Source organism: Dendrobates tinctorius, unplaced genomic scaffold, assembly GCF_039654945.1.
Source record: "Dendrobates tinctorius isolate UK_male_01 unplaced genomic scaffold, ASM3965494v1 ptg000121l, whole genome shotgun sequence".
In the NCBI taxonomy this organism is placed as follows: domain Eukaryota; kingdom Metazoa; phylum Chordata; class Amphibia; order Anura; family Dendrobatidae; genus Dendrobates; species Dendrobates tinctorius.
In genome coordinates, this window is record NW_027361789.1 from 3918794 (window position 1) to 3939209 (window position 20416).

Sequence of the window (20416 nt, forward strand, 5' to 3'; positions counted from 1 at the left end):
TTTTTCTTCCTAATTAAATATGGATTAAGTGTTTATTAATAATAATAATAATAATAATAATATGATTTCTATAGCGCCAACAAATTCCGCAGCACTTTACATTATAGAGGGGACTTGTACAGACAATAGACATTACAGCATAGCAATAAAACATAGATCAAAACAGATACCAAGAGGAATGAGGGCCCTGCTTGCAAGTGACGCGCCCCAGAGGCCGTGGGATGCTTGGTACCGAGCCCGTTAGCTTCAATGGGAGATGTCACAGTGGCAGTGACCCGGTTCGTGGCCTCAGGCGGTCATGTAAAAGGGGTTGAATTGAATGGGGATAAAGTTTATGTAATGATTCGTGATGCCAGTTGGAGTGTTCGACTGTAGTATAGCCGGCACTGCAGATGATCCCTGGGGGAGTAGATGGTGTTGGCAGTGCAAATGTTAAACCCTCTCCAACCAGGGCAGACGCCCAGAGATTGTGATGCAAGTAGAAGGCACAGAGTAATAAGGCAGGTGACAAGGAAGGTCACTTTATCATTTAATGTGGTTCAGGTACAGTTCAGAGGAGATATTACAACTCTCACCAGGTTACAGTCTTCTCTGGAGAATGGGAGTTATCTTTCCTTCTCTACTGTGACTCAGTGTAAGCTTCCTGCAATTCTAATCCCTTCTGGGACCAAGGCTTCCAGGAATTTAGAACTTCCCAGTATTGCCTCTACTAACTGTATTTCTCCTTCAGCAACTTGCAGCATGAATCCTGTGTAAAGCAGCTCAAGTTCCCACTTGCACTATCCTTCACTGATCCTAGGTTATTGCAGTATTTCTGAGGGAAAACACTTTTCTGCTGGTTGTATAATCCCACACAGTCTCTCTGCTTACCACCCTGCTCTGAAAGCATGGATGGTCTAGGGGCTGGTCGCTGATTAGTCTAATTAGTTGTACTCCTGGACAGAGCAGATGTCTTACCATGGCTTCCCAGAGCCGCCTTCCTCATTCTTCACTGAATCAACAACTCGGCCCCTCCCCCTCCCAGTTAGGGTATGTCTGCAAAGCTCTCAGCTTCAGACAAGTGAGGGAGTGAGACAAATTGTGTGTGTGTTGTGGTCTCTAGCAGAGAAAGGATAACTCCTATTGCTCACAAAACACATACAAAACAGTACATATTTAACCCTTATGTGGCGATAAAGATGCAGGGCGCCACACAAGCTTACAATCTATGAGGAAAAAGGGGAGACACGAAAGGTTCAAGTCTTAAGGGTACTTCACACATAGCGAGATCGCTAGCGAGATTGCTGAAACATCACAGGTTTTGTGACGCAACAGCGACCTCGCCAGCAGTCTTGCTACGTGTGAAATGCAGCAGCGAACGGGCCCCCGCTGCGATCTTGCTGATCGTGCTTGAAAGTCCTGGGCCATTTTTTGATCGTTGGTGTCCCGCTGGCCAGCATGCATCGCTGTGTTTGACGCCGTAACAACGACAAGTGACCTTGTTGATGCACGCGTATCGAGGTCTGTGTCGTCAGAAAAGCTGCTGTGTGACAAGGTCCCAACAACCGCCGAGGATCGCTGTATCGTTGCTGCGTCGTTGAGTAGATCTGCCTGTTTGACAGCTTACTAGCGATCATGTAGCGACGCTCCAGTGAACCTTACCAGGTCGTATCATTGTCGGGATCGCTGGAGCATCGCTATGTGTAACGGGACCCTTAAAGAACATAAAACACCTAACAAATTAAGATCAAATAATATTAAGATTAGTGATGAGCGAGTATGCTCGCTACTCGAGATTTCTGAGCATGCTCGGGTGTTCTCTGAGCAGTTTGGGCGTGCTCAAGATTTAGTTTGTGTTGCTGCAGCTGCATGATTTGAGGCTGACCGTGCAGGAACATAATGTGATCATACCACAGGTTCTGGCCAGGGAAATAAGGAAAAAAGAGTATAAAGACAATACAGCATGGGATCACAGCTGATCCTTTCTGTGACATAAAGCTTTTAGCTTTCAGCACAAAAAAAAGTTATAGTCATCAGAAAAAAAGATGCAGAAATAATATTTTTTTCTATAAAAGAGTTTTTTTGTGTAAAAGTGCCAAAACATTAAAAACAATACAGATTGGGTATCGCTGTAACCATACTGAGCTGAAGAATAATGCTGCCTTACCAATGTTCCCACACACAGAAAAAAAACAAAAAAAGCAATTCTTAATTGCTGGTTATTTTTTCATTCTCTCTTCCAAAAATAGGAATAGAAGGCGATCAAAAAGTGTCATGTGCCCAAAATTGGTGCCATTAAAAACGTCAGTTTGTCCCGCAGAAAACAAGCCATAACATGACTCTGTCGGCCGAAATATGGAAAAATTATATCTCTCAAAATATGCTGATGTAAAAATTAGTTTTCGCAATAAAAAGCATATTTTAGTGTGTGACAGCAGCCAAACATAAAACCTTGATATAAATCTGGTATCACTGTAATCGCTTGGACTCGAAGAATAATCTTGCCTTATCACTGATACCGCATGAGGAATGGCATAAAAAATAAATAAAGCCAATTCTTCACATGCTGTTGATTTTTTTCATTCTGCCTCCAAAGATTGCAGTAAGGCTTGGCGCACATTTATCCTGCGCTCTGCACTGAGTGCTTATAACAGGGTTTCTGTGTAAATCTCTGAAATATGTAATTCAGACAGAGCCCCCAATGGAAAATTCCCTATAATGAGGCAGATGGAGGCAGTGTGGGCACCATAGGACCTGTGATCCTGTGGTGTCCATCTTTTTAGGATTGCATAAAAGTTCTGTCGGCCACAGTTTTGTGCACTTCTGAAAAGGACACAGCTGAACAGAGTCCAGAGTAGCTCTGCTGCTTCTGCTTCATTATAGTGAATGGATCCATCGGGGGTTTCGTCTGTCATGTCACTTGGAGATTTAGATGGAAACCCCGATGTAAGTGTTCAGCGTGGAGTGCCAGATAATTGTGATCATAAATGCTATGTAAAATGCTCCCAATAATAGCTTCTACTCAATCCACAAAAAAACAAGACCTCACTTAAGTCCATCATCTGTTAATGGAAATATAGGGCATCCACATTTCTGTAAGCACTAAGGCTCTGGAAAAGCTAAATGGCTCCTCGCCCCCCTAAAGAAATTCAACAAATTCTCCATTCACAAATCCATATGCCCACATCCCTAATGAGCCCCAGTGTGCATAAACCACATTTAGCGCCCACATGTTTTGCATTTCTGTACTGATGAGAGACCACCTAATTTATAGGTGTGTGTCTCCAGAAGCATGAGCTGGGCATAATGTACTGGTCACTACATCGGAAGATTGCAATTTTCACTCAGCAACATCCACTGCTGCTTATTTCTGGAAACCGCCCATGGAGTTAAAATCGTCACTACAACTGTAAATAAATTCTCAAAGAGTTATAATTTCCAAAATGTGGTCACTGGAAGGGGGATTCTGCTTTTCTAGCACTTCCTAAGCTTGTTAAATGGAATCCACAAACTGTTCTAGGAAAATCTGCATTCCAGGATTCAAATTGTGCTCCGTTCCTCCTGAGTCTCAGGGTATGGCTAAACAGTACTGCACAGCTACATATAGGTTATTGGAACGTTAAGTTGAAATTGTGGGACAAATTTTGGTGCCATTCTTACCCATTTCCCAGTATGGGAATGTAAAACTAGGGGCTAACTGTCAGGGATATCACCCCAACTTTTGTTTCCAATTACAGTTCTGGTTAAGAACTTGCAGCTCTCTTTTGCCCCTTTACCCTCAGGTCAGTCAGGGAACTGCACCTTAGATAAGTAGTCGCCTGAAAAACTGCCTTGTCACATACTGGCTAATGGGCACTCTGCAGTGAGGGCGGTATGTATATCATCAGTCCCAGGCAGGGAATACACACATAAACCTCCGATCCGTCACTGCCAGGGTTCCCCAGTACCACCAGGACACTATGCTGCCACCAGTTCCTCATTTGATACTAAAGCCTATATCGGCTCAGGAACCAACCCACAGATAGCATGATTTGGCGTGGAGTACGTGTCGGTTCGGTAATAGAGCAAAGAGAACAAAACTAGTAGATTTATAAGTTTACTCCAGAAAATATAGGCAGTGTTTACAAAAATACAAAATATATTACAAAAGGAGGCAAAATACAGTATGTACAGACAGTTAGAAATAAGAGGGATTAAAATAGGAAACTCGCTATATCTCGGTCACAGGCATGACGTGTCGATAAGGTGAAAGGAGTTCCCAAGAAAAGATTCAGTCTACAGCATGGATGTTGGCTATCTTCCCCCAGGATTTGAACAGTCTCAAAATGGTTGTTTCTCTTTTATGGTTTGCCCATAAACTTAGGAACTCCCACCTTTGTTGACCTCACATATGGCCTGTTCCTAGGAGGACCTCCTATTTAGAAAAGTTATTAAAAGCTTCTCCTTGCCATATCATTGGCTGGGAAGGTCACAGGGTGATGACAGGGGCATTTTGACCTGCAAATTTATCCTTCTTTTGAAACTGAACCCAACATGTCTGCGTGTTACTGGGAGATAGAAACTAATTTCCCAGGTTTTTGATGGCCATACAGGCTGAAAAGCGATGCCATGCATAGTCTAATTTATCCTGATTGGGGAAATCTACTTTTCCTGTTTCTAGGTTTAACTGGAGCTACTAAATTTGAGTTTGAGCATGTTAGGATTAGGACAAAGACATTCTGGAGGGAAAAGAAAAAAAACACGCTTAACTCAGCCAGATGCAATAAAAGTGACCATCTGCTGAAGGGAGGGGGGAGTGGATAAAATTTCACAGATGCAGACTGAAGGGGCTGGAAGCTGTGTGTCTGCTCATGGAGCTTAGTGTTACATGAACCAATTGGAGTGAGGGCAACAGGCAGCTCTGGATGTGTACCTAGGATATTAGAAAATAACTCATTTTCTTGACACTAACAAACAATCTTGGTGGTGAAAATGTAAATTATTTAACTTCTCTGCTCAATGGTATAAAATTCTGTGACACAATTGTGGTGTTAATATAATCACTGCACCCCTAGATGAATTAATTGAGAGGTTTACTTTGTAATATGGGGTCACATATGGGGTTTCTGCTGTGTTGGCACCTCAGGGGCTTTTCCAGTGTAACATGGCACCGTCAAACAAGTGCAGCAAAATCTGCACTGTAATATGGCATTTCTTCCATTCTGAGCTTTGCACTGTCCATCAAAAGTAGTTTTCAATGACATATAGGCTAATGGTGAACTCAGGAGAAATTGCACAACAAATTTTGGGGTCAATTTTCTCCCATTACCCTTCTGAAAATACAAAATTTGGAGCTAAAAAGATTTTTGTGGCAAATGTTTGATTTTTTAATTTTCATGGCTTAGTGTTATAAACCTCTTTAAAGCACCCGTGGGTTCAAGGTGCTCAATACACATCTACATAGGTTCCCTAAGGGGTCTAGTTTCCAAAATGGTGTCATTTGTGGGGTTTTCCACTGTTTAGGCACATTGGGGGCTCTCCAAAGGTGATATGGCATCCGATAATTATTCCAGCTAATTTTAGATTCAAAAAGTCAAATGGCGCTCTTTCCCTTCCGAGTGCTGCCATGCCCCCAAACAGTTATTTTCTTCCACATTTTGGGTATCTGCACACTCAGGAGAAATTACACAACAAATTATATGGAGCAATTTGTCCTGGTACTCTTATGAAAATGAAAAATTTGGACCTAAAAAAAAGTTTTATCTGGGAAAAATGTGATTTATTTTATTTTCACGGCTTAACATTATAAACTTCTGTGAAGCACCTGTGGGTTCAAGGTGCTCAATACATATTTAGATAAGTTCCTTAAAGGGTCTAGTTTCCAAAATGGTGTCACTTGTGGGTGTTTCCACTGTTTAGGCACATCAATGGCTCTCCAAACGTGACATGGCATTTGCTAACTATTACAGCAAATTTTACATTCAAAAAGTCTTCCCTTCCGAGCCATGCTGTGTGCCCAAACAGTAGATTTCCCCAACATATGAGGTATTGGCATGCTCAGGAGAAATTGAACAACAAATTGTTTGGTCCATTTTCTACTGTTAAGGGGGTTTTACACATAGCGATATCGCTAGCAATATCGCTAAAGCATCACCGATTTGGTGACGCAGCAGCGATATTGCTAGCGATATCGCTATGTGTGATACTTACCTCCGACCGGTTCCCCCGCTGTCTGTCGCTGATCGCGCGAGTTCGGCCGGGTCCATTTCTGGTCGGGCGTTTCCTGCTGGCGCCGACGAGCGATGCGTGGACGCAGATGGGAGGACATCAGGATCGCCATGTCTGAAAGGTAAGTAACGACCGCTGTATCGCTGCTACGTCGCAGTGAGATCTGCCTGTGTGGCAGCTCACTAGCGACCATTTAGCGATGCACCAGCGATCCTGACCAGGTCGTATCATTGTCGGAATCGCTGGTGCATCGCTAAATGTAAAAGGGCCTTTACCCTTGCAAAAGTAAAATACAAGGCCTAAAGGAAAATTTTTGTGAAAGAAAAGTAAATGTTTATTTTCCACATTCCAAAAATTCCTGTGAGGCACCTGAAGGGTTAATAAACTTCTTGAATATACTTTGAGTACCTTGAGGGGGCAATTTTTAGACTGGTGTGATTTTGGGTTTTTTCTGTCATTTCTGTCATTTAGGCCCCTCAAAGTCACGTCAAATGTGAGGTGGTCCCTAAAAAAATGGTTTTGCAAATTTTGTTGTAAAGTGAGAAATCGCTGGTCACCTTTTAACCCTAAGAACGTCCTAACAAAAAAATAAGTTTCTAAAATTGTGCTGATGCTAAGTAGACATGTGGGAAATGTTATTTATTAGCTATTTTGTGGATTTGACTCATTACTTCAATGCAGCATTAAATGTTTGTCGATACACAGACTCTTTTTCAAGATGTGATATATAAATTTTTTTAATAAACTTAAACTTTTTCCCCAAAATATAAAAATTCTTTACACTTCAGCTTTTATTTTGATTACCAAAATGTAATTATTTATCTTCCAAAATATAGTGTTTCCTGTTCTTTTTTAACTTCTAAATCATGCAGGCAATACACATTTTTAAATAAATGAATTAGTGCTACATTGATAAAAAAAAAATACTTTATTTTAAATAGAAATGAAAGACAATTGTAATAAAAGGATGCAGTGGTATTTTTGTCACTTTTTAATGTACAATAAATTTTCATAGATCTTTTCCAGTATAATTTTCTATGCCAAATATAGATTTTAGTATATAAGAATGTATAAGCCTTATTTCGTGATAAAAAGTATTTAGGCATTAGTAATAACATTTTACAGTTAAACTCTTTAAATAGAGTCCTTTGTTCTTGCTTTATCCTTGACAAACATACTCCAAGCATATTGGTCAATATGAAGAGAGAAAGTCTTTTATATCCAGTAGGTTTGTTCATCTGTATAATTCAAATTAAAGCAGTCTTCACATTGCAAGTTTCTATAGGTAAAGATATCCAACCCAGTACACAAGGTTAAATAACAAGAATGATGTTGGAAAAAACACTCTGGAGTAGGAGTCCAATTCTAGAAGGTCTATATGTATCCGACCTCTTCTCCATGAGCCTGATTTACATTCATCATAACAACAAAAGAAGCTTTGACAGTCTTTACCATCTAGACACTCATAGACACATGCTTCTTCAAATTCTTGCCAGTACATGGCATTGTTCAAAGTGATGACAGTTGGGGGAGGTCTCATATCCAGTACAGAATAGTTCTAAAAGAGAAAACAAAAATACAAAACACAATTAAATATTTGCCTAATCATAAAATAAATAACTTTAACAAGTTTGCAACAATTAAAATTAATGAAAACTATTATAATAAGGCTTATTTTTATTTTATCTCTAAGTAGGATACAGAATTTATATGGAAAATGCCATGCATTGCAAAATAATAATCTTTAGAGTCTGAATAAAGTTGCAATTCCTCTATCCATTCATTTCATAAAGGGTTTTTTGGGATAGCCCATTCATGAAATAGCTGCTGGCTGAGTACTCATCTTTCCAATCTCCCACGTATCAATAAACTCATGGACTGGCTTAGCTGGAGAGATAGCGCCAGAGTTACTTATCTCCACTGAAAGCAAGATGATACTTGAATTTTAGTTGCCCTGATCCTTCTCGCCATTAACACCTATCGTCAGATTAGGATGAGGAGGCCACCACACACATCAGATGGCAATTCAGTGTTGCCGAAATGTACGGGTTCAACCAACTTTAATTTAGTGTGACAGGATTAATCATGTTGTGGATCCTTAATTGTTTACCTAGTGTTGTATTTTCCATTGCAGAGTTGTCTTTAAGTCACTTATATGCGATACTACTATTCATTATGTCAATAGACATTAACTTCCATCAAATAAGTATTAGTGGTTTATTAAAAGTCCCAGAGACCCCCACTCAATAAATTACTTTACAAACAGCTAATTAGAGACTTTTTCACACTCTCTTGTGTTAATTTTTTAGTTACATATGACATGTGCCCAATTTGAGGCCTAGGGCTCACATGCAATCTGCAATACCCTTTTGTTTGGCTATTAATCATCTTCATACTGTCTGATCAAATGTATTATCATGTCATGGAGAAGACCAGTTGTTAGTAGCCCTGTGGGGATGGGTATTTATGAATGGTAAGTGGTGTTGTCAGTTCTGGGCCAGTCATATTTTGGCAGAACAGGTGAGTCTTGACCCCTGTAGCACATAAAGGAGGAGATTAGGTAAAGAAGTGGCCATGCATGAGTGGTGTTATATTCATTGCTGTTTATGGGACAAGGAAAACACTCGACTGTTTCAGCATCTGGCAATAAGTCCAATGTAGACAGCTGAATGTACGGTATCTTTTTTAGACTGCCAACCCATGAGAAGGATACCTCTATCTTCCTTATACATGGGAGCTCTATGAATGGAACCAGAACCTATTGAATATCTATGGAACATATTTTCAATATGCAGAATTTATCTCAAAAAGTAACCCTCTGGTAATAATGTGGCCCTTGGGCCAAAAAAAGTTAAGCATCCCTACTTAAGGAAGTACTCAGGTTTCTCTTGAGGAGATGATACATGGAACAGCTTTTCACCATGTACTGTAAATGCCATTCATGTACTTGAACAAGAAAATCATGACCCCTCTTAAACCTAACCATAGTTAGCATTATCTCCTATCTCAGTAATGGGAATGTCTGTCTTTACTGAATGCAGATTTTACCTCAGAATTGAGAATTTTGATAATGACTGATCAACTTTGGCAGATAAAAAAAGCAGAATTCTCTGATAAGATATATTATAAAGTTGCTTATTTTCATGTGTGCAATTGACTTCTGAAATAAAAATTGAAAATACGGATATACTGTTTCTTCTCATTGCTAAACAAGTATATTTTGTCTCCCAACTAAAGTTCTTCATGTCCCTTATCTGTTCCTTTACTCATCTTTACATTATTTTCAATTTGAGAACAATTTTTTTTATTAATGGTGCCCAAAACTGAACTTTCCTCTCCTGAAGAAACCGCACTTATGTTAGCTATTTATAGATCTGTTTTATACTGAGAGACCTACTGATAGTGTCATAGCGTATAAAACACTCGTGTTATACAAGTTTCTTTGCACTGGTTAAGCTACTGCTCTCTTTAAATCTGTGAAGTGTGCTCATAAGTCATAAGTCCTCTTGTCTGAGAATTTTGGTCTGTAATCCATGATTAAGACCCACAGTTTGAAACACGTTGATCATTAGCGGCATTGAGCCAGTGTGTGTATTGTGTTGGATATTATATAAATGGAATTTTAACCATTGTTTGCATTGAAAGGTAAATTTTATCTTTTGATTTTTCGCAGGACGTTACTCTTCATTAATGAATAAATATTTGTATGAAAAAACAAAAACAACAAAAAGAGTACACATACTTAGTATTGCCGAATCCAGAACAATCTGACCTATAAAACTGTCTCACTTGTTAACCCCTTTAGTAAACACCATAAAAAATAAATAAAAAACAAAGCAAAAACAATGCTTTATCATTATACCGCTGAACAAAAAGTGGAATAAAGCACTATAAAAAAAGATATAAATAAACATGCTACTACTAAAAACACCATCTTGTCCTGCAAAAAAAGAGCTGTCATACAGCTCCATCAGCATAAAAATTAAAAAAGTTATAACTCTCAGAATAAAGCGATGCAAACATAATTATTTTTCTATAAAATAGTTTTTTATTACGTAATAGTGCCAAAACGTAAAAAAGATATACAGCAAATGAGGTATTGCTGTAATAGTACTGACCTAAGGAATAAAACTGCCTTATCAATTTTACCACATGTGGAATGACATAACCCTCTCCCCCCAAAATAAAATTCTGAATTGCTGGTTTTGGTTCAGTCTGCCATCCAAAAATCAGAACAGAAAGCAATCATAAAATGTAATGAGTCTAAAAATGGTATCAATAAAAATGTCAACTCATCTCGCAAAAAACAAGTCCTCACATGATCCTGTGGGCCGAAATATGGAAAAATGATAGCTCTCAAAATATGGTGATGCAAAAAACAGTTTTAGCAATAAAAAGCATCTTTTAGTGTGTGACAGCAGCCAAACATAAAAACCGATATAAATCTAGAATCACTGTAATTGCACCGAACCAAAGAATCAAGTCACCTAATCAATTATACCACATGAGTAATGGTGTAAAAAGTAAGTAAAACCAATTCTTCACCTGCTGTTGATGTTTTCATTCTGTCTCCCAAAGGTTGCATTTATCCTCCGCTCAGCACTGAGCACTTACACCAGGATTTCCATGTAAATCTGTGAAATACGTGATTCAGATGGAACCTTGAACAGAAAATGTAGGCACTGTGGCCACAATCTGACCTGTGATCTGGAGGTGTCCTTCTTTTTAGGATTGCATAAAAGTGCTGTCAGCCACAGTTTTGTGCACTTCTGATTAGAAGGACCCAGCTGAACAGAGGCCAGATGGAGTCCAGAGTAACTCTGCTGTCTCATTATAGTGAATGGATCCCTCGGGGGTTTCAGCTGAATCATGTCACTCAGAGATTTAGATGGAAACCCCAAAGTAAGTGCTCAGCATAGAGCTCCTGATAAATGTGATCCCAAAAGTTATGTGAAATGTTCTAAATAAAAGCTTCAACTCAATCTACAAGAAAACTCCACTCAGGTCTGTCATCTGTTAACCCCTTGTCAAACTCCCTCCCTTTGATGTGGGCTCTGGCGGTGAGTCCACATCTTTCCTGGCACATGTCAGCTATTTTGAACAGCTGACAAGTGCTCAGAACAGCTGTGGGTGGAATCACAAAACACCCGGGGCTATTAACTCATTAAACACTGCTGTCAAACACTGACAGAGGCATTTAACATGCACTTCCATCAATCGGGCCAGAAATCCACCCACTGGTGACCTCTGTCATGTAATCGCGGGTCACCGGTGGGTTGGCACAACAACCGGAGGTCTACTGGAGACCTCTATGGTTGACACTGCCAGCTTGCTGTGAGCGCTGCCCAGTGGCCAGTGCTCATAGCAAGTCAGCAATTCTACTACATAGAGGCGATCTGACAATCGCGTCTATGTAGCAGAGCCGATCGGGATATATGCAGCTTATAGTCTCCCATGGAAACTATTGAAACATGCCAAAAATAAAAAAATGTTTTTAATAAAAAATAAAAAAAAATAAAAGTTCAAATCACCCCCCCTTTTGCCCAATTCAAAATAAAAGAATAAAAAAATCAAATACATATTTAGTATCGCCGCATTCAGAATCACCCAATCTATCAATAAAAAAAGAATTAACCCCTGATCGCTAAACAGCGTTACAAGAAAAAAAGTCAAAACACCAAAATTACATTTTTTTGGTGGCCACGACTTTGCATTAAAATGCAATAATGGGGGATCAAAAGATCGTATCTGCTTCAAAATGGTAAAATTAAAAATGTCAGCTCAGCATGCAAAGAATAAGCCATCAGCCAACCTGAGACCACGAAAAATGGCACAATTTTTTTTAACAAAGTTTGTAATTTGTTTTCACCACTAGATAAAAAAAAGAACCTAGACATGTTTGTTGTGTGTGAACTCGTAATGACCTGGAGAATCATAATGGCAGGTCAGTTTTAGCATTTAGTGAACCCAGTAAAAAAGCCAACCAAAAAGCAAGTGTGGAATTGCCCTTTTTTTGCAATTTCACCGTACTTGGACTTTTTTTTCCCATTTTCTAGTACACGACATGGTAAAACCAATGGTGTGGTTCAACAGTACAACTTTCCCCGCAAAAAAAAAAGACCTCAATTGGCCATATTAACTGAAAAATAAAAAAGTTATTGCACTTGGATAAAGTAGAGTGAAAAATGAAAATGCAAAAACAAAACCACCTCCAGGGGTTAAGAGATTAAAGGAAATATTGGGGTCTTCCATTTTACTGGTAGTACAAAGGCTCTGGAAAAGCAAAATGGCTCCTCACCCTCCAAAAGAAATTCAGCAAATTCTCCGCTCCCAAACCCATATGCCCCCTCCCTTCTGAGTCCTACAGTTTGCCTATCCACATATAGCAACCGCATGTTTGGCATTTCTGAAGCGAAGAGAGCCCGCCAAACTTACAGGTGCATGTCTCCAGGATCATGGGTTGGGCATAACGTACTGGTGACAGCAATGTACTGGTCATAAAGGAAAAAAGAGGAAAAAGAAGGCACAATAGAGTAGTGCACACACCATATATAAAAAAAGCTTTTGGAAACATTAAGTGCTGCACGACATTAAAAACACTAAAAGCATTAAAATAAAATAAGACATGTATACATAGTAAATACTCACAATAAGAGTATAGTTACAAACAGTCTAGGTGATGCAAGTAACCTCAAAGTAATTGAAACAATGTACCAAAAGGAGTAGCAAGTATAAGATGCGCATGTTAGATTAAAGGCTGGAATAGAATCACCATGTTGCTAACATATGAGCCACATGCAAAGTCATGAAAACACTTGCCACTGAGTATGGTAGAAGTAAGTCAGTGCATACCACGTCCCAATGCGTGTCACTAGTCCAAGTTCCTTCGTCAGGGAAAGTCGGTATGGAGTCAGTCTTGTCTCTTATTTATATACGTAAGTGCACTTACTGAAATTTCCATGATCGCAGACACTTGGGGCGGCAATCAGGAACATTCCACTGAGCAGTCATGGGGGCATGGATGCGGCACCTGGGCAACAGATCCGCGTGCGTTTCAAGGAGGTGGGCCATGCTAGCAAGCGTTCCATTGGCCAAAAATCATCAATTCGCCTGTGCATCCTGAGCCTGAAATTAAGGAGCTCATCTAACAGCTGATGGACCATGCTGCGCCTGCGAAATAAGCAGTCGTGCATTCCATATGAACCAGAAATGAGTGTCTGTGTCTCACCAAGCGAGAAAGGCTGATGCACTCGACAAAATAGTCCTCCTGAACCAGATAATCGCAAACGAGGTTCCTAATCAGTAACATGACTACAAATATAGATACCAGGATATATCACCAAGCTGGAAAACACAATGCTGCACAAAATAATAATGTACCAATAAAGTATCGAATTTGTATAAGACCATAAAAAGGAAATAAAAACAATTAAAAAAGGAAAGAAATAACTAGGAAGAAACCTGGGAGGAAAAACACAGAGCAGATTATCATGTATAACAAAAGGGACATGCCGGAATCCTAAACTGTAGGAGGAGCAAAATGGGTACATAGAGTATCATACATTAGAGCTATGCATCACAGACCACTGAGTTATGGCATTAAAAACCCTGTAAACAGTAACTCCTCATTCAAACCCTGGGGGCAACCGAATTGAGTCTGTGAATCCATCTGGATTCCAGTCTTAACAGTTCCCCCTGGCGATTAAATTTGCGGACATTGTTGGGCAATTTTTGCAAGCCCAGCACATGCAGGCCCCGGAAATTCCTGGAGTGTACCTGTAGGAAGTGGGTCGCAAGTGAGGACAGGTCTTTCCCCTTTGCCAGATATTGTCTGGCCAGATTAATGTTGGAAATATGTTGTTATGTGCACCTGAGATGTTTGTCCGACATAGACTTTAGAGCATGCGCACACTAGAGCATAAATGACATTATTTGATTTACAATTAATATAATTCCTAAGGATATGAACAGAAGAGTCCCCTGAATTGACATAGGAAGAGCTGCTTTCCACGAAATCACAAATGCTACAGTCCCCACACAGGTAGCAATGTACTGGTCATTACAACGTAGTGGTCACTACAATGGCAGTTTGCAATTTTCACTCAGCAACATTCATTCATATTTGTTTCTGGAAAAACCCATGGAGTCAAAATTGGTGCTACACCTGTAGACAAATTCCCAAAGGGGTACAATTTCCAAAATGGAGTCATTTGAGGGGAGTTCCACTATTTAGGCACATCAGTGGTTCTCCAAACGGGACATGACGCTAATGATTCCAGTTAGTGCAACATTCAAAAAGTCAAATAATAATAATACATTTTATTTCTATAGCGCCGACATATTGCGCAGCACTTTACATTTCAGAGGGGACTTGTACAGACGATAGACATTACAGCATAACAATAATCACATAGATCATAACAGATACCAAGAGGAATGAGGGCCCTGCTCGCAAGCTTACAATCTATGAGTGTCAAATGACACTCCTACCCCTAAGAGCCCTGCTGTGCACCCAAACAGTAGTTTTCTCCCTCACATAGATTATCAGCATACTATTATTCTTATGAAAAAAAAAACATTTTGGGGCTAAAACAACTTTTTTGTTTGGAAAATGTGATTTTATTATTTTCACGGCTCAACGTTATACATTTCTGTGATGCACCTGGGGGTTGAAGGTGCTGACCACACATCTAAATACATTACTTGCAGGGTCTAGTTTCCAAAATGGGGTCACTTTTGGCTGTTTTCCACTGTATAGGCACATCAGGGGCTCTCCAAGAAGGACATGATATCCGCTAATGATTCCAGGAAATGTAACATTCAAAAAGTCAAATGACGCTCCTTTGTTTCTGAGCCCTGCCGCGCACCCAAATAGTAGTTTTCTCCATCATATGGGGCATTGGTATGCTCAGGAGAAATTACACAAAAAATTTTGTGGTCCACTTTTTACTGTTACTATTGTCAAAATAAAAAATTTGGATTTGAATTAAATTTTTTTGTGAAAAAATGTTAAATGTTCATTTTTTTCACATTACAAAAATTTCTGTGATTCACCTGAAGGGTTAATAAACGTCTTGTGGTTTTGAGCACCTTGAGGGGAGCATTTTTTAAAATGCTGTCACGTTTGGGTATTTTGTGTCATATAGACCTCTCAAAGTGAATTCAAATGTGATGAGGTCACTACAAAAAATGGTTTTGTAAATTTTGCTGTAAAAATGAAAAAGCGCTGGTTCATTTTTAACTAGTGATGGGCGAGCACCAAAATGCTCGAGTGCTCGTTGCTCGGGTCGAGTAAATTGGAATGCTCGGGTGCTTGACCTGAGCAATGAGCCCAATGTAATTCTATGGGAAACTCGAGTATTTTTGCCGTGTGGTAACAGTGCTCAAATTACATGGGAACAGCATGGGGATGGCCCCTGAAAGCATTTCTGACTCCCAGGTCACTGCTGTCAACAATGTTGTCAGAGTCTTACACCTCTTTTACAGACTCACAATAAAACATACAAAAACAAAATCAAAATGCATTGTCCTTGGAGATATGTTAAGGAACATCCTTTCCAGGGTAGTTGCATATAATGCAAAATAAATAAACAAAAACGTTCCTCCACCAACTGGGCTATGTTCACATGTAGCATTTTTGATGCGTTTTTCAACTTTTGCATTGCTTTCAACCAAGACATAAGCATTCAAAGGGAAATGTAATTTTAATATTTTACAACCTTATATGGCAATGTGGTGTATGAAGCATCATCACACAATTCCTGTTTCATTTATGAAGGAGGGACTCTGAAGGTCACAAAGCCTATATTTATAGGGCCATCAGTCGGCCTTTACTATTCCTAAAGGGCCAGCAGTCGGGCCTCACTATTCTTAGAGAGCCATCAGCAAGCTATGCTTTGTTGTTCCCATTATTAAACAGTGGGTCTCCTATACTGTTGTTGCATATGCAGTGAGTGGCAGGACTGCCCAAAATTTGGACGCACCTCAATACCTCTTTGAAGAGACATACAGGAGGGTCTCCTAAAATCAATGTTCCAATTATTAGGAAGTTGTTACACCCATACTGTTTGCCTATGCAGTGAATGCAAAGCCTGCCCCAAATTTGGACCCACCCCAATAACCCTTTGAACAGACGTACAGGAGGGTCATCTGAAAGCAATGTTCCCATTATTAGGAGGTTTGTACCCCCATACTGTTTGCCTATGCAAGGCCTGCCCCAAATTTGGACGTGTAAGGAGGAAGATCGGGATGCGGGTACCTGCATCATACCGGGTCCGGAACTGTCGAAGCTGCATCCAGTGTTGCTGGGAGGAAAGAACGGGGTACCAGACAGGTCTCATGACCAAGGGATAGGTGGAGTGGCTAAGCCGGGCAGTGAGCAGGAAGCACTGGAAAGAGGTCTCAGTTTATCGCCGGCATTGAGAGCAGAGAGAGGTGTGCAGAATATTCCAAAGCGACAGAGGCCGCGTGGACACATGCCCCAGCAGGGCTTAGGTGAACGCTCCAGTGAGCCAGTGAGTGTTCAGAGTGCCGCATGCCCGGCCGAGCAGAGTGCAGTGCTCGCGCGGCGTTCCCCATTGCTGATGTGCAGCAGCACACGTGTGAGACAGAGACGCCTGCAGCGCTCCTCACTTTGGCTGTACAGATCTATGGACTAGGGACTCAGCAAGCAAAACCAGTGTCCACCTGTTGCCACCAGAAGCTGGACCGTGAATTGTTGTAATTCATCTGAGGACACTATGCAGGGCAGACAATCCCTGCATGTTCATTGGCTCTTTAAAGAGCGCCAAACATGCAGGGCAGGGACCTCAGCTCCCACCGAGCAACCCTGGAAATACTCGGCAAGCTCCGAGCATCGTGAGCACTGCGATGCTCAGGCGAGCACTGAGTAGTGACAAGAGTGCTCACTCATCACTACTTTTAACTCTTATAACTTCCTAACAAAAAAAGTTGGTTCTAAATCATGTTGATGTGAACTAGACATGTGGGAAATTTTATTTATTAACTATTTTGTGTGACTTATCTCTGTGATTTAAGGGCATGAAAAATAAAAATGTACACATTTGAAAATTTCCGTTTTTTTCACAAATAAACGCAAGTCATATTGAAGAAATGTTACCACTATAATGAAGTACAATATGTCACGAAAAAACATTCTCAGAATCGCCGGGATCCGTTAAAGCGTTCCAGAGCCTATAACAAAATTAAGTGATAGTCGTCAGAATTGAAAAAATTGGTCTGGTCATTAACGTGTAAACCCCCTTTGAGGTAAGATAGGTTAAGGGCTTTAAAATTAAAAGTTTTAACATTGCAAAATTTTCTCCAAAATTCTAATATTTCCACAAATAAATACAAAAAAGGACCTAAATTTAACACTAGCATAAAGTACAATGTGTCACAAAAAACATTCTCAGAACCACTTCTTATCTGTTCAAGCATTCCAGAGTCCTCATAAAATAACACTGGTCAGACTGGTAAAATTTGGCCCAGTCAGGAAGATAAAAATAGTCTAGGGGTGAAGGGGTTAAAAAAAGACAAACCAACTTCCCTTTTCCAGCTGTTAAAGAGAACCTATAACAAAATTCATTTGTTTTAGAGGAAATCTAGAGGAAATCTGTCAGCAGAGTTTTGCTAGGTAATCAGATGACAGCATGACATAAAGCCTAAGGCTGGAGTCACACATAGCGACTCACCAGCGATCCTGACAATGATATCAATGTGTCAGGATCGCTGGTGAATCGCTATGTGATCACTGGTGAGCTGTCACACAGACAGCTTCACCAGCGATCAGCACAGCGACGCCGAGCGCCCGGCGTGGCTGTGCACATTAGTAACCAGCGCGCTGATGCAGGAAGCTGGTAACTAGCGTATACATCGGGTATTTAAGGGACATGCGTCCCTAGATACCAGATGTGTACACTAGTTACCAGCTCCCTGCATCAGCGCGCTGGTAACTAACGTACACATCGGGTATCTAAGGGACGCACGTCCCTTGGATACCCAATGTGTACATTAGTTACCAGCAGATCGCTGGTCTCCCGCCTGTCACACGGAGCGATGCGTGGTGGCCAGCGGGAGACCAGCGACCAAAAAAAAGTCCTGGCCTTTCCTGCAGCGATCAGCGATACCGGCAGGGGGGCCGGTCGCTGATCGCTGTCACACACAGCGATCTCGCTGGTGAGATCGCTGTTGTGTCACAAAAATTGTGACTCAGCAGCGAACTTGCTAGCGAGATCACTATGTGTGACGGGACCTTAACAATGAATGCAGAGATGTGTCATTAATTAGGCTATGTTCTGTTGTTTGCATACAATGAAGGTTTTATCCATAGCAGATAATCGTTATCCTGACCACAGAGCACACAAGCCCTGGTCCAACCATGCTCCCTCCAGTGATAAGCAGCTGACTGTCAATAGACAATATACACTCACTGGCCACTTTATTAGGTACACCATGCTAGTAAGGGGTTGGACCCCCTTTTGCCTTCAGAACTGCCTCAATTCTTCGTGGCAGAGATTCAACAAGGTGCTGGAAGCATTCCTCAGAGATTTTGGACCATATTGACATGATGGCATCACACAGTTGGCGCAGATTTGTCGGCTGCACATCCCTGATGCGAATCTCCCGTTCCACCTCATCCCAAAGATGCTCGATTGGATTGAGATCTGGTGACTGAGGAGGCCATTTGAGTACAGTGAACTCATTGTCATGTTCAAGAAACCAATCTGAGATGATTCGAGCTTTATGACATGGCGCATTATCCTGCTGAAAGTAGCCATCAGATGTTGGGTACATTGTGGTCATAAAGGGATGGACATGGTCAGCAACAATACTCAGGTAGGCTGTGGCGTTGCAACGATGCTCAATTGGTACCAAGGGGCCCAAAGAGTGCCAAGAAAAAATTCCCCACACCATGACACCACCACCACCAGCCTGAACCGTTGATAAAAGGCAGGATGGATCCATGCTTTCATGTTGTTTACGCCAAATTCTGACCCTACCATCCGAATGTCGCAGCAGAAATCGAGACTCATCAGACCAGGCAACGTTTTTCCAATCTTCTACTGTCCAATTTCGATGAGCTTGTGCAAATTGTAGCCTCAGTTTCCTGTTCTTAGCTGAGAGGAGTGGTACCCAGTGTGGTCTTCTGCTGCTGTAGCCCATCTGCCTCAAAGTTCGACGCACTGTGCGTTCAGAGATGCTCTTCTGCCTACCTTGGTTGTAACGGGTGGCAATTTGAGTCACTGTTGCCTTTCTATCAGCTCGAACCAGTCTGCCCATTCTCCTCTGACCTCTGGCATCAACAAGGCATTTCCGGCCACAGAACTGCCGCTCACTGTTTTTTTTTTCTTTTTCGGACCATTCTCTGTAAACCCTAGAGATGGTTGTGCGTGAAAATCCCAGTAGATCAGCAGTTTCTGAAATTCTCAGACCAGCCCTTCTGGCACCAACAATCATGCCACGTTCAAAGGCACTCAAATCACCTTTCTTCCCCATACTGATGCTCGGTTTGAACTGCAGGAGATTGTCTTGACCATGTCTACATGCCTAAATGCACTGAGTTGCCGCCATGTGATTGGCTGATTAGAAATTAAGTCTTAACACACAGTTGGACAGGTGTACCTAATAAAGTGGCCAGTGAGTGTATATAGAAACCTGTAGATAGCTAAGAAGGAGAAAATCAAGCTCTTCAGTGTGCAAAAAAATGTATTTCATAGAAATCCAAGGGTAAGATTCAGACATCAAATGTCATGTACAAAATCTATAAAAACAATGTAGATCTACATTGTTTTTATGGATTTTGTACATGACATTTGATGACTGAATTTTACCCTTGGAGTTATATTAAATACATTTTTCTGCACCCGTAGAGCTCTAGTTTCTCCTTGTTTGCTATTCACTATGTCTGAACAGCATGTTTCCTTGCTCTGGAGCATTAGAGTGCCGATTTGAGGGTGAGCTGGACTCTTTCTATACTGTTTATCACACAGAAAGCAGTGGTGTGGATGGGGTTAGCTTTCTGAGCTCTGCAACACCTAAAAACTCTGATTGTGTCACAACTGCTGCACCCAGTAAACTAATTGATGCATCATTGGAATTAGACTCACTTTCCCTATATTGTGGTACTCTCAGATTAAATAGTAAAAACCTGCTGACAGATTCCCTTTAAAAATAAAAAAGTTACATAAACGTACGTGATTTATTTTTTAAACAGATACAATTCAAAGCC

General features: G+C 40.8%; 1 protein-coding gene across 4 annotated transcripts in view; it reads right to left on the bottom strand.

The window, feature by feature from the left end:
- Window positions 1-7099: 7099 nt before the first annotated feature.
- The window catches only part of GABRG3 (gamma-aminobutyric acid type A receptor subunit gamma3), a 1013315-nt gene continuing 999998 nt past the window's right edge, over window positions 7100-20416 (bottom strand). For 3 of the 4 annotated variants that reach the window (XM_073541484.1, XM_073541483.1, XM_073541482.1), the window contains one exon: window positions 7100-7744. In XM_073541484.1, coding sequence (XP_073397585.1) covers window positions 7466-7744 — 279 coding nt within the window. In that variant the 3' untranslated portion in view covers window positions 7100-7465. The remainder of the gene's footprint in view (window positions 7745-20416) is intronic. The other variant, XM_073541485.1, reaches the window with a different exon arrangement.